General features: G+C 40.7%; 1 protein-coding gene across 1 annotated transcript; it reads left to right on the top strand.

The window, feature by feature from the left end:
- The first annotated feature begins 82 nt into the window (after positions 1-82).
- Positions 83-14780, top strand: BCL7A (BAF chromatin remodeling complex subunit BCL7A). The gene is made up of 6 exons (XM_088135188.1): positions 83-424; positions 6869-6950; positions 8112-8208; positions 9131-9298; positions 10252-10373; positions 11248-14780. Exons 1-6 carry the CDS (start codon positions 333-335, stop codon positions 11320-11322), a joined length of 636 nt encoding a protein of 211 aa, XP_087991314.1. The 5' UTR covers positions 83-332; the 3' UTR covers positions 11323-14780.
- Positions 14781-15165: the final 385 nt, after the last annotated feature.

The raw sequence follows: 15165 nt of genomic DNA, 5'->3' as shown, positions 1-15165 counted from the left end.
TGCGCCCCGCCGCGCGAGCCGGGCGGGGAGCCGCGCCTGCGCAGAGGTCCTCGCGCCTGCGCAGTGCGCGCCGCCCGCCTCCCCCGCCCACCGCCCGCGCTGGCCTCCCTCGCGGCCTCCGGCCTTTCTTCCCTCCTTCGAGGCGGGGCGGAGCCAGCCGGGAGGCTTCATTGTGCGTCCGGGCGCCGCCGTCAGCCAGCCGGGCCTCCTGCCGCCGCGGCCGCCGCCCCCTCCTCCTCCGCCTCCTCCCCAGCTGCCGAGGAGAGCCGGCGCGCCGGCGCCGCAGTCCCGGGTCCCGCCGCCGCCGCCGCTGCCGCCGCCACCTCAGCAGCATGTCGGGCCGGTCGGTGCGGGCCGAGACCCGCAGCCGCGCCAAGGATGATATCAAGCGGGTGATGGCGGCCATCGAGAAAGTGCGCAAATGGTGAGGAGGGGGCTCTGGGGAGGCGGGCCCGCCCGACCCCCGGGGGCCACCTGTTCACGCCGGCAAGGGCCCGGGCCCGACTTCGGCGGTCGCTCGCTCCTTGGCCCCCTCGAAGCGGCTCTTCTCGGCCTCGGGAGCGGCGATCCGAGGCTGCCCAAAGGCTCTGGACCACAACTCCCATCGGCCCTTGCCTTTGGCAGGCTTGAGGCGTGATGGGAGTTGAAGTCCGGGACCTCTGGGTGGCTCGCAGCCTGCTTCTCCCCCTCCCTCGAAAGTCGGAATTCCTGCTCGATTCGGGGGTTCCCCTGTTCACTCGCTTCTCCCGGGCTCCTCGCCCCTTTCTGAGCCTTGGGGAGATGCCCCGAGTGCCCTCTGGAGTGGCTCCCGCTGAACCCAGCCACGAACGCCCCTCACTTCGCTTTTGTCTCCGGGGTGGGTCGTCCCTCTTCATCCCTGCCCACCCACCCTGCTTCTGTCTTTGTATACCGAAAAGGATGCGCGAGCCCTTCGGGATGGCCCTCTCCTCTCCCCCTCATCTTGACTCTTCTCCTGCCAACTGATGCTTGGCTCTGGCGGAAAGCTGACTTGAGATGGCAGGGACATCTGGTCCAGCGTGTAAAGCAGCGGCTGCCGCCTGGGTCTTTTCTGACTGCTGGACAGCAATTGGACAGCCTTACTCTCTGGGGATGGTCAGTCCACAAACTCTTCAGTTGTCTTTGGGGGAGGTCTCGTCCAGGTCTCTGAGGTCTTTCCAGCTGCCTATGATGAATAGTGAATTTGGGGTTTTCATCGTGCAAGATTAACATTAATTAACATTAAGATGTGACCCCTCTGTGTTCTCCATGAGCTGCCCTCCTATCTGCATTGGTCTTAAGGCCCCATTTCTCTCATTTCACCACTTTTCTCTGATGTGTCCTGTTCCATTTTTCTGTAAGTGCTAGCTTAGGATATTCTATAAAATGTGCAAGGTATTCTGTTGCAATATCCTTTTGAGTTGTCTCACATCTCAGTCTCTTCCATATCTCCCCATGTTTTTTTCCCTGTAAGAGCTGGTTCTCCTTATGGAGCTCTACATCACTTCTAAAGTGCAGTTTCTGTTCCTTTTGGCTTCCTTGCCTGTTGTTTTATGAGATTTAGTAGTACTCTAACTCAGAAAAGTTATGTACCATAGAAATATGAGGTGGAATACTTCATAGTGAACAGAGCAGAAATCAAATGTGACTTCAACTCACTTCCTTATGAAAGTAATGTTTTCCTTTAAAATGTCCATATATCTTCCAAGTGTGAAGAGTTGCTTTAAATGGCTTTTCTTCTTATTTCAGAACTGAATAATTCTGCACTGAATCAGATATAGACACTTTACAGTATGTTGCTATTTATATTTTAAAGGAAATGGTTCAATCAGATAGATTCATTTTTAAGTGTTTTGATCTTTTGATTTTATGCTGCAAATCAAAACTGATTGCTAGTATTGTTCTGTTGATTTAAATTCTGAACCAGAAAGTGGTGTATTATTGCTACTTGAATTTGCCTGATATAATTAGATTTTCTAACCTTGGTAAGTCCAACTTTTTTTGTTAAAGGTTTACAATGTGGTAACATGTATATTCTTTTGAGAAGGGTCGTACGACTTTTATTGTGAAATTGTGTGCAGCATACTTAAAAATAATACAGTGAAATGGTTGTTCAGAACAATAAGCAATCATTGTGCAGTTTGGTATTTTTGGATCAGATGACATATTACAAATGTTCTTCAAGAGAAGTTTAAACAACTTCATTGAGTTGTGTTACACCATTACACAGCTCTAATTGATTCCAGTTCTTGAATAGCAATTTTTCTAGGTGTTTGTTAAAAACAAGCAGAACTTAAAGAAAAAAGCTTTCTCCTTCAGAACGATTGGTTACAATTTTTTAAAAATGGGAACTTAATTGAGAGAGCAATCTTGTGTTGGACAAGGAATCAGCGTGCTTCCCCCCCCCCCACAGCGATTTCAGACTAGAAATCTAAATGAAGGCGTTGCAGAACAGAGACACTCAATGAGCTTGTATCCCTGTTCATAGTACAGAGCTGTAGGAATAATGCTTTGGCTGGCAGGCAGACTCGTTTAGAAACTGGAGATAAATGACAGTGCCCCTTAGCTATACCATTATGAGTGTGTGCTTGATGCTCTGCTGGTTTTACATGCTACTTGATTCCCTGTGGTAAAGGGAAGAAGAAAATACCAACCTTTCTTCCTGCTTAACAAACAGACCTGGAAAACTTTTGGCCAGTGTTTTCAGTTGCCATAGTAACTGTGAGCAGGTGATCCCAATACAGTAACTCATTCCTTCAAAAGGAGATTGTTGGTGATCCTGATTTTTGAAAGAATTGTTCATGCCAGTAATCTAGGTCTCTGTTTATGAACATTGGCTTTATTTCTCCCTAATAAGTCAACAAAGCTGCTCAGTTTGTTTTCTTGGAGGTCAAAAGACCAGTTATCTGCATATAAATGTGTAATGATGAATTGATGAGAACTTCAGTGTTCTGATTTCAGTATTTTGTAAGTGGAAAGTTTGACATGAAATTAAAACTTCACCAAATTGTATTGAAAGATAAATCTGGCTGTAGAAAAGTGTTGTTATCTTAATATAGCACTGAATCCAACTTGTATTGAGTATTCCAGGCAGTGCAAAATGTGATTAAATCAGAATTGGAGAAGCCTGTTGCTCCAGGTTACCCAGAAATTCAAACATAAAATTGTTGAACAACCTTGATATCTGGAATTGTGGCACAGCATCACTTAGTTTTCTTACGGGACATGAGGATTTTTAAATGTTTCCTATGGTGACTTATGTCCAGTTGATTTCTGTGTGCTTTGACATTTCCACAAGTATTATATAAGCCAATATGTACAATCTGCAACATCCTCATGTTAAGTATGGTAGGTATTAGAAGTGGTTGAATCAAACCTGCATTTAGATTAAAATTGTAGAGTGCTTGAGTCTCTGTTTTTATTCTTTGTAGTTGGTGTGGCTTTTTCTATCTGTGGTGAGCAATTAGAAAAATAAAACTTTTTTTAATTTACAAGTAGAGTGATGAATTTATGGGTAACTCTCTAGGCCCCCCTCCCATTATTTTGATCAACTGGATGGCACCATAAAGTAGAGTTTCAGATTGTATGTTCACTTGGGGGGAAGATCCTTTGGACTTCCTAATTCAGTCTAGCTAAAGTTTGGCTGTTTTCACTACTTGTTCTCTTGGCTGAAGCAGTCAGAGAAGCTTCATAGCTCCAGGGTCTGGGCTTTACAGATCCAAAATAAGATTATTGTTTCATAATTCCAGTCATTCTCAGGGGAAAAGTTAAGGCAATGAATGTGAAGGGACAATATAACAGACAGCCTTCATGGGAAATATTTATAACTGGCAACAGTTCACTTATCTAAAAGCTTGGGAACCATCAAACCATAAATCTTCTCATGTACTTTTTCCACTGTCCTTATATATGGTGATTGACAAAGCATGTGGTTTGGTTACTTGTGATGATCCATCAAGTTAATTTAAATTCTTTAAGGTCTTATTGAACAGGCCTAATTCCTTCTAAAAATCATTTTAGACACATTTTAAGTAAATCTGTAGACGAGTGCATTTTGAAAAAAAAATCTGTGAATGAATGTGCCTGTTAAATTACAGAGAATTTAAAAATAGACTGGATGTTCATTTCAGGTCAACAAAAAACATGAATTGCCACTAACAACCATTGCTATATTTCCTGCAAGTTGGATAATGTACACTAGAGAAATGAACAGAGCATTTTACGGTGATGTATAAAACACTACGATGCGTATCATATGTAATGCAGACATCCAGTTTAAAGAAGAATAAAACCCTTATGGCTGTTTTGTCCTCTTCTAAAATGGAGATCATCATTAGAATATATGTGATTTGTGTTATGTCTGACACATTATGCCATTAACAGGAGAATTTAATTTAAAATGGACTGTGGGCTCATCATGATATGATTTTGTTTTGAACTATCTCAGAGATGGATGATGCAAGCTATGCTTTGTGCTTGTAGCCCTGAAGCATAAAATATTTAACCTAGGACTTTATAAAGTTCTCAGTGGTGCTCTAGAAAGTTGCTGATGGCCCAAAAAGCAAAGTGATTTAATGGGTTAACATTCTTCAGAAATGTTCTTCCATGGCGACTGGAAAACATACCAAACGAACGCTGGCGATCTTGGATACCCAGAAGACTCAGCAGCCAATGATGATCTGAAATGGTTGGATGGCTTGCTGTGTTTGCTTGAGCTGAACTGTTGAGAACAGGCATGTTGCTTCCTTTCTTGAGTTTCTGCTGACAACTGCTGTTAGGAGAATTAAGAAGGGTTTCAGCAAAAGTGGTTTCTTCAACTTCCAGTCAAATCCCTGCTTGAGTCCTAAAGACTTACTGTGCCACCTCCATGTGGCTTGTTGGGGTTGTTTGTTTGTGGCTTGATTAGATGAAGGTTTTTGTTCTTTTCTCTTGGAAGGCATACCGATTTCTGCCGGATCAGTGTGCATTTCTGGAGCCAAGTTTATGGGGGCAGGGTGGTGCTATACAGCCTTCTGTTTACCAGATGGCTCCCCCCTTTATTAGATCTGTCTGCTTAGCACATAGTGAAATAGGAATGTGAAGTCCTGTCATACAAATATTTGTTTTAACACAAAGTAGATGCTGACTGAATATATTTTGATGTGTGTGAGTGATAATATAACTTTATTTCATCTGCAAACCCAAATATGTAATGGGGAAGCCACATGTATTTAAATCCAGTTAAAAGGTCATGTTTTATATCTGATAAAATAATATTGATTTGAGTGGTACTCTGATCCAGGAAATTAGAAACACTTAGCATTGTCTGTTAACATGTTTGCATAACAGATGTTTGCCACGATTCACCTTATACCAAATATTCAGAGAAAAGGGGTTCTATAAAGCACATGTGCTTGCATTAATGCATATCTAATCCCTGAGTTAGTACTGTATTTCAACAATACTGCTCTAGTGATCTTATACAAAGATTCAGTAGTCCCTGAAGCACCTTTTGTTGCTTCCTTCATTTTTTGGATCAAGGAAATGTCCCTGGGTCTCATTTATAGGTCTTTGGCAAAACCAAATAGTAGGGAAAGAGAGAGATAATTTTAAAACTGGCAAATTTACAACAGCAAAAAAAAAAAAAAAAAGTATAAATAACTGGGGATAGTGGAGAAAAAGAAATGAATATATGTCTTGATAAATAAAGGGGAAATCATAAACCAGATTGCAGCCTGGGATATAGAATTCCAAGGGTGAGGAGACTTCTCTTTTTATTTTTGTTTAGCACATCACTTGTTGAAGGAGTTTAGCACATCACAAGTTCTTTTAACAGAATCCATACAGATTTTGATATATCAAAACCAGATATTGTTTGTCTGATTTCTGATAAGAGTTTTCATTAAGGTTAAACAGATGAGGCTAAGGAAATATTTGTAGAGTGGTTGATCAAATTTTTAATGTTAACATCTACAATTTTGGAAGCATCTTTAAGTGAGAAGATATTTGTGAGCCGCCAAGACTTTTGTGATTGCGGTGGGATATAGGTTTGATTAATGGATCAAATAAATATGCTGGAAAATAAAACGTGTGTTCTGTATTCTGTGTGGAAATTCTCTGATCTTCGAAGCAGGCATACTTAGTGCCAGATCAAAAGAATTATACAGCTAATGTCACATACTCAAGGGAACTTTCAGTACAGCAGTGAAGAACTGCTTTTGGCTTTTAAGAGGGGGTTCAAAAGCAGTTTCTGGTGAATGAGGTTGGCATCTCAGCGATTTGATTCCTTTTTCCAAATGGAGCACAGCTCCTGGAAATAATAGGAGCAGCACAGCTATTGCTTTTTATATTAAAAAAGAGATTTGTGGTATAATTTTGTATTTCCATTTTTTCTTATTAAAATTCATCTAAATCTAAAACAAATGTAACATGTTTAGGCCACTTCAGGCATACAGGGAAAACTGGTTGCATTACTTCTATTTCTATTGTCTTTGCACTTTTGTGACTAGGAGAGTCCCAACAGACATTTCATAAAATACACTGGGCAAATGTGTATTTGTAACGTTGTAAGGAATTGTATTGGGGAACTTCAGATGAAATTCCAAACCATGATTTGGCATCCTGCGAGTGAATGATGGGAGTCTTAGGTGCTCCTACTTTCCTGTTGTGCCAAAATTACTGCTTCCTGTGCTGGTTTAGGACCAAAAAACCCTGGCTTATTTTATGAACTGGGAAGTATGAATTTGCAATTTAAGTTCCTTCTGCTCTGCGTCCTCTTTGCCTCCCATTGTAGAAATGAGGTTTATTATATGCCTACATTTTTGTCTAGGGTTTGCACAGAGGGCTTGAGACCATGCATATCAGTAATATTTATAATTTGTCACTCTTTTAGGGAAAAGAAATGGGTGACAGTTGGTGACACATCCCTTAGGATTTACAAATGGGTGCCAATAACAGAGCCTAAAGTAGATGATGTAAGTATTTCATAATGTCCAATTAACTTGAAAGTTTAGAGAAAATGACTGTTTTGCTAGCATAATAACATTTTGTTAAATGTTAGGTATCCTTTTCTAGAACCATTGTCTAACATGAAACTTTGCAGTGAACCCTCATACAAAAGTTTACTTTATAGCAAAGGTCTTATGAAAAGATTTTCTCTCCATTTGTTGGAAGCAACACTTTTCAGCTCATTCTTAGCCACTGAGGAGTTGCAGATGACATCACATAAAAGACTTTACAGCCACCTGTCTTTGTAGTTACCTTGGAACAGTAACCATTAATGTGTATTTGTGCATAGCTGTTACGTGTTCACCTGTTTTGCCTGCAGAGATCCGCATAAAACACAGACATCCCCAATACTGAGTCAGTGCCTTCTATAGCATGAGGCTGTCATCTGGCCATCTCCATCTAACTTTGAGAGTGTTGCCTGACCCTGACGCTCTCATTTCTGAGTTGGGGCTCCCTTTCGATCATCTGGATTTTCTTTCTCTCAGCAGGCACGGTATATTGAGATCCGTGCAGCTGGCACTTTCTCCTAGGAGACCAATTACGTCACCTTCTAATTGAAAGTGCCGCATCCTTTTTCATGCATGGTTTTTCACACAACGGATGCTATTGTCTTTCACTGCTGCTTTATCTTTTGCAATGGTTATTGCTTTGGTGTTGGGGTGGGAGGGAATCCTGGCCCATGTGCGTCCAGCAAGGTTTGTGGTTCCTTATGGAGCCAGTTGCTGTCTCAACTAGTATGGATATGAATAAGTGTTATTTAAAAACTGGTAATGATTTAATACAAATTCAGACCAAAGCCCATCATTTTGGTTGTATAGCCACGTATAGAAATATGTGAATGTAGTCAATGAAAATCATGTAGAAAGAAGCCAAAGGATAAATAGGTTTTTTTGAAGTTGTGTAATGATCATATGCAATATTCCTTTAAAAAAAACAGCAACAGCCAACATTCCACCTTTCCGTTTGATATCAAATGTAAAAAGATATCCAAACTAGCTAGCAACAAGATGGCTTAGAACAAGGGGTTAGCCCAATAGTGGCAGTTTTGAGATACAGGTTTCAATGGAAAAGCCTAACTTTCAATGTAGCCTTGCACAAACTTGCGATTTTCATATCCCTTCTCTCAGAAAGCAAAGAATAAGAAAAAAGGTAAAGATGAAAAGTGTGGTTCTGAGGTTACTACTCCAGAAAACAGCTCGTCTCCTGGGATGATGGATATGCATGGTGAGTGGGGCCAGCAGGTGTGGGGAAAGTGAGAATGCTAAGTCTTCATTAAGAGCCACTTTAGATTTAGATTTGAAGAGTGACGTTTGACAAGTACAGAATAAAACTGACAGTGTGGAGGCTAATGAGGCTCCTGCTGATAGTTATTGCACATTATTTTTCTAGAAGTTTGAGTGCAGTAACCTAAAAGGCTGTTTAATAGTCACGTCGACTTCTATTTGGTCTTTCATTTACATTTGTATCCCTGCGTGTTGAATCTTTGTCCCGCCACTGGCTAAATATAAGCACAGTAACCAGTGTGATGAGAAATGGGGAATACATCCTCTGTGATCTGGCTTCGTATCCCTTGTGTTGCTCTAGCTTCATGCTGATTGCATTTGGTTGCCTTTTTAATAAAGTTTTCCAAATTCCCATCTAATGCAAGAGGAGATGCTGAGACACGGAATGGCTGTGTCCCTGGAAGCCTCCAGCCTGATAAAGTTGAACCTGAAAAATTAAGGTTTCTGTCTGTATAGAAGCATGTGCTTAACATTTAAAGTGAGTCATTAAATGTTGCTATGGTTACCCTCAGTGGAATCTGTAATTTTCCCATTCTGGATGTCTCTCTGAGAGGAGAAATGGGTAAATTGGAAGCTCTTCTTAGTCAGCATCATTCAACAAGGGCCTGAGTGGGCCCTGTGATAATTTTCTTAGCATGCCAACCTGTTGGACTTCAGCTTTGGTAATCTAGAATACTGGGCATTGAGCTTCTGAACTGGTTCTGCACCTCTGCTTTAGCTAAGTGAAATACAGATGTGTATGGCACTGAACCAGACACTTATTTTGGCAAGTATGGGGTTGATTGACTTGAAATTTCATTACCTCGATTTTGTTAATAATAATCTTTAGACTCTTTCACCAAGCCAGTCTCTTTTATTTGCAGATGACAATAGCAACCAGAGTTCAATAGCTGATGCTTCCCCAATAAAGCAGGAGAATAGCAGCAATTCAAGTCCTGTGCCAGAGCAGAACTCGACAGGGCAGGGAGATGGTTCTGGCTCAAAGTCTGATGATCCTCAGACTGATGCAAAAGAAGAACCTGGTTCAGAAGGTAATGATGTGGTTTCTGGGACCATTTTCCTGTTAAGAGTTGGCAGGTAGGATACATGGTACAGGCTGTTCCATGTTTTGTAGATGAGAACCTCCTGGTGTTAACAGGCCGACTCTCTCTACTTTTTAAGAGCAGCCCCACTTTCTGCCACACTGAAAACCAATTTCCCACTTAATTCCTTCATTCTTAAAAGATGATTAGTTGAGCTTGTATTCTTGATAGATTGACTCACAGAGACTGCATTTGAGTAGCACCGCCTTACCAAGCAGTTTGTTTTTCAAAATCTTGAAAATCACAGCAGGCACCTTGTTCCGCATACCAATTTGTCACTGTTACGGGGACTCTGATTGCAGTTCCAGATCATTTATTGCCACCTTGTGAATGCTTGAAAAGGAGTTAAGCTTTGCATTGCTCCACCTCCCCACAAGTTATCTGGGTTACAAATACTGTCCACGTGTTTTCAAAGGGTTTTAAATCACCTGCTTATCTTTGTCCAAGATACTACGCTTCCCTCTAGTGGCGGCTCAGAAGCGCTCTAGTCAGCTGCTCGGTGAATTCTATACAGGTCCACTGCAGTTGCCTTTCTATGCCAGATCTTTCCATTTATCCTCTGGTTCAGGAAAAGAAGACCTGTGAGCACTGACATTAGATGAAAGGTACAGCTTCAGCCTTTTCATTTGGAAGTTTTTAAATTAAAAACATCTTTTGAAAGTGCTTGATGCCCGTCCTTTGCAATTTTTTCTATCTCCCTTGTTCTCCTGTAGGAAGGAAAACTTCCTATAATACATACGCACAGTCTTCAAGAACAAAGCAAAAGGGCCCGTCTTCAAAATTGTAGGGGCAATAAAGCTCAACCAGCAACTCATTTCTCTTTAATCCGGTGATAGAGCCTCGTGGAAAACACCATAAGATTGTACGATTTGAGAGCTGTTTCCTTGCCATTTTTTTTTCAGATGCATCTGATGAACAGAATTCACAGTCTTCAATGGAGAATTCCATCAATAGTTCAGAGAAAGTTGAAACAGAGCCTTCAGCAGAAAATGACATAACCACAGAAACATCTAAAAACTCTCAGGTAATGATTAAAAAAACCCTACATATTTTTTATTTTTATCCTGCTTTTCTGCATATCTTGTTTTAAAATTAAACTATAGTTCTGAGTTCATGGGACCTGAGACAACCAGTTAACTAGTCAGCTGTCTGAAACGAACTCTGGCTTTCTGGCCCATTGGTTGAGATATTATAATATTTGTTGTCTGCCTGGCAGTGACTTAGCTATCCGGTTGAAGAGCAGCCTGGACATTAAGGCTGGGAAATTTATTAAAAGATTTCAGCTGGGTTTCACAACAGCTCTTCCTAAGCAATTAGAGGATGCTCTATTTCCTAATATCCAGTGTTAAAAAACTGGAAAGATTGTAGGTCAGTTAGGGCAGCCATCTGGAAGAGAACCAATTCAGATAAGTTAATGCTGCCAGCTCTCTTCATTTTAAAATTCTAGTAAGAAAACATGAAGGTTGGATTAAGGATAGTGATGAAATATTTTTTTCTTTCAAATCTTTGAACATGGTTCCCGCAATTGTAGTAGAAGAAATGTCTGCTCCCACCCTTTCCTTTTGGAATCCTTATAGCCCATTCAGAGTGTCTGTTTCGAGGATGTCCTTTTGATACATTTTGGAGATTTTTCAAAGGTTTTTTTTAATGCTCGTTGTAGTGTAGAGAAGAGCAACACAAGTAGCTGTGTGTAATGATCTTCCGGTGTGACGTTGTACAATATATGAATCCTCTGATTTGGAAAATTACATGAGTAACTGAGGTCAGACTGATTACAAGAGACTCCTTTAATAGTGGTGTTATTTACATTTTGTCCTGAAATACAAAAATAGTCGGTTGATTTTATTCATTGCTAATGCTAATGCTAATTCTCTCTCTCTCTCTTTCCCCATACTAAGGACTCTGAAGGAGTGCCACCTTCTAAAAAGATGAAAGTAGAGGCTCCCTCTCAACAAAATATTGATGAAATATAAACTTTAGTTTTTTCCTGGGCAGTTTTTATGTAAGGTACATCAATGGGCTAACTTATCGAACAACCGTACATGAATATCTTCTCTTGGATGAGGACAGAACTCCGATAAACTTTCCAAGTTACCAGGCGAAAATCCAAGACAAGCCAAGCAAAGGTTTAATCTCTTCAGACACTGAAAACTTTTTCCTGTGAAGCAAAATGTTGAGCATTTAAGTTACTGTCTCTGAAATGGTTAGAGTAAACAACTCAGGAGGGGTCTACGCACTGTTTCTAATGTCAGAATTACAATTATGCTGCTGCTGTATTTTTTTTCCCATTCTCTATTTAACATTATAAGATATTTAAGAATGGTACAGGTCAGGTATTCTCTTCACATGTGAAGTTCACTGTTCTGATGTGATGTCTGCTTCTTGTTTTGGGGGGTTTTTTTGTGCCTTGTGTCCCAAAACGAAAACAAACCAGTGCTAATTTTGCAACTTCTCCTTTGCAAAGCGGCCTGTTTGTACAATGCCATATAAAATGTGTTCCGTTGTTTTTTTGTTTTGTTTTTAATATACTCTGGTGCTTACTGTCCTGATAAGAGATAACATGAGAGAAATCAAGAAGCCATTTTCACTGTTGGAGTGCAGACTTATCCACACCGATGAAGCTTGATTTTTCTGTACCTCCAGGGGTCGCTTATTTTTTTGAATGCACCATGTTTGAGCCACCAAGAACGTCTCCTGTGCTACCCTCACAGATGTGTATGCCCCAAAATGTTCTTGCTTTAGGGACTTTCTTAGTGGAATAATGCATTTTTTGGCTGTATAATGTAGCCTTCTTAAAACTGATTTCTCTGAAGTGGTTTCTGACGTTCACTTAAATTAGTGTTTATTTGGATAAAAAAGCAATTATGCATTTTAAGTACTTAGACTTGGAAATCCATATTTGAGCCTTTTCATGGATTCATTATAAATACAGGTTGAAATGGACGCACGCAGAACAGCAGATGTAATTTTGAATAGATATATTCTTCAATCATTTTTTAAAATTGAACTGGATTTCACTGTTTTGTTCTTTAACGAGATGTTTACTGTGGTAGAGTCTAGGCTTCCTGTACTTGAGGCTTGTAAATACAGCTTTGTGATTTTCAGAATCTCTCGTTCAGACATCTGTGTTCCATGCACGCTTGACTTGGCAACCGAGGCTGCCTAGAAGTCTTGTTCATTTTAATAGCAGCTGAAAGTGCAGAGCCACCTACACATTTGGGGTGCTTTTATGCCAGTTGCTGGGGGCATAATCTAGCAAAAAGGTAGTCATGACAACAATGCAACTTCAGTTGCAAGGGATTTGCACTTTGTCATTTTCAGTGGGGCTAAGTCATGGCTAGACTTGCTAGATTACACTCAGCGTTTTGCACATTTAAAGAATGGCTGAGCTTCTACAGCTCCTTTGGGTAGATGGGAACATTCTTTGTCTGCATGAGAAATGCTTATAAAAAGTAAAAGGTAGCAAATGAGAACCAATAAATTCTGTCACAGTAAAACAGCAACTGCAAAATGATTACGTCTAGATTGCTATGGAAGTAGCGGGTGGCTTTTTAAAAAAGGATTAGCTTCCAATCCAGATGCTTCCCTTAATTGTCGCTTGTGAAAAACTTTATTTCTGATTTCTCCAGCAGTGAAAATGGCTTTCGTTTTGACTACTGTATTGCATTTGCAATTAATTATGAAAAGAGTTGGGAGTAGTGGAGGTGCCAATTCTGACCTTCCATCAACTGTCTGTAGTGTGTTACTGCAAAGAAAGTAGCCATACATTCAAATTTGAGAATATCTTCTCATTTTGTGTTGAAATAAATATTTGCATCTCATCAAAATTAAATTTGCTTGCAAATTATTCATGACAGCAGCGTGCTCCTTAGAAAGTCTCTTTGTGCTCAGATAACAAATTCATTAAATCTCTGAAAGAGACATTATATTTGCACAATATACATAATTAAATGCTAAAGTGATATGTTTTTCTCTCATTTGTGTATCTGCTTCAGACATGGCGATGACTGGTTAAATAGCAGTTAGTATGGACATGACATCCATGTTTAACCAGGGTTTGTGGTTTTTTTGGGGGGAGGGACATGTTGGCTGATCTATGACATAGACAAATATATTTTTTGAACTTTAAAAAATATAATTATGTAGCTTTTAATTGATCACTAAAACGGTCCATGGCTCTGAAACCACCCTGTCCAGTAGTTGCTGTCTATAGAAGCTTCAATTTTTGTGGTTGTGCTTTGGGTTTTTTTTACAAAGTTTTCAAGGAAGTAGATAGGCTTTTTTTAATTTCAAAGCTGAATCCTGTATGTAATGGATAATATATCACTAAAATACCTCAAATATTTCATTTGGTAGAAAAGATTTATTGGCATTACTGACATTGATGAGTTTAGTGATAAAACTGGCTTCTTAATCTCTCCTGGGGCCTATTGCTGAAGAATAGTGTCCTTTCGCTTCATGGCCAATGTTGTCTTTGGGGGCAGCTGCTTTTCTGTGAACGTTAGATTGAGTTCTGCGCAGGAAAGATGCTCAGGAGTTGACTTTGAAGAGCGGCGGTCATTTTGTCATTCCATGGCTCAGAAAAACCACCAAAAACCAGCATCACTGTAGTCCTTGATTGGCGACTCAGACTCAGATTTGAACTTTTATCCACAAATGGGCAGACGGGGAAGGTCGAGAGAATGGAGTTGTACTATTTATTGCTGTTAATGTCTGTCAGCACCGTTTGAACGGGTTGGAAATGATATGGACAAGAGTATGCAGAGATTTTGCCGTGGTGTCCTGATTGTGGTTAGCGTTTTTTCAAAGTGCCTAATAACATTGATAGGCCATTCAGTTGTGCAGCGTGTTATGCTTTGAACCGTTGAAAGTTTAGAGCTGAGAACCAGCCGTTCGAGGTGGGGTTCTCCATCTCTTCAGACTTGGTCCCGGACCCAGCTTCTTGGTCCGGCGTCACCTTTACTGGGACTTGGTTTCAGCAACTGGTTGGAAATGGGGTGGATTGCAGATCCTGAGGGCAGAAGGGAAAAAATAAACCACCGAGATTTTGCATCACAGTGACCGGAAGTTCTCATGTGAATAATGCAGTAGTCCGCCAGGCCTGCTGGTGGAAACTGTGCGGCCCCAGCCCGTGGTGGACTGTATCCAGCATTAGTTAGAAATAGTGCAAGAGGTCAAGAAGTGCTTCCTTATCTACATTCTGGGTATTTGGACCTCCACCAGGTAGACATAAGCTAGCGAGGGAATTAACTGACTTTGACGGGGGACAAGCAGCCGGTTTTTATAGCCAAGCCGTTCATTTTGAAGTTCTTAGCTTGGGGAAAGAGTTGTTAAACATTCCAAAAAGTGCGGGCACTTTAACAACAACAACAATCAATGAGGCAGCATAAAAATTACTGGCTTGTGGGGGTGGCGGGGAATGGGAACGGCGGGGGGGGGGGGTAGCTTTCTTCATCCTGAAACATTGTTATGTTTTGGAATGTTCTTTATATCTAAAGGCCTGCTAAGGAGGTGTAAAGATTTTTGTGGGGGGGGTTGTTTTTAAAGAAAACACCTAATCGTTTTTCCACCTTAATGATTTTGTGTGTGTTGTACAGCAGTATAATTTTTCACTTATTTATTCCATCAGTAGCTATGGTTTGTACAATGTACAATGATTTCATTTAGAAAAATAAAACTAAAATTCCAACACAGCACCGTGTGGATCTTTTAATTCCGATCGTCGGATTCAATTACAGTTTAAGCTTTCAAAGGGAGCGCCTTTTTTGTGACGGGGCGCCCAGTGGTCAGAGTTCTCCTAGCATTATCGCTTATTT

This window comes from Python bivittatus, unplaced genomic scaffold, assembly GCF_059951505.1.
Source record: "Python bivittatus isolate LINGU-HERP-01145 unplaced genomic scaffold, Pbiv_v1 ctg000100_np1212, whole genome shotgun sequence".
In the NCBI taxonomy this organism is placed as follows: Eukaryota; Metazoa; Chordata; class Lepidosauria; order Squamata; family Pythonidae; genus Python; species Python bivittatus.
Note: the sequence above shows the minus strand (reverse complement) of the source record. Positions and strands in the feature narration are given on the sequence as shown.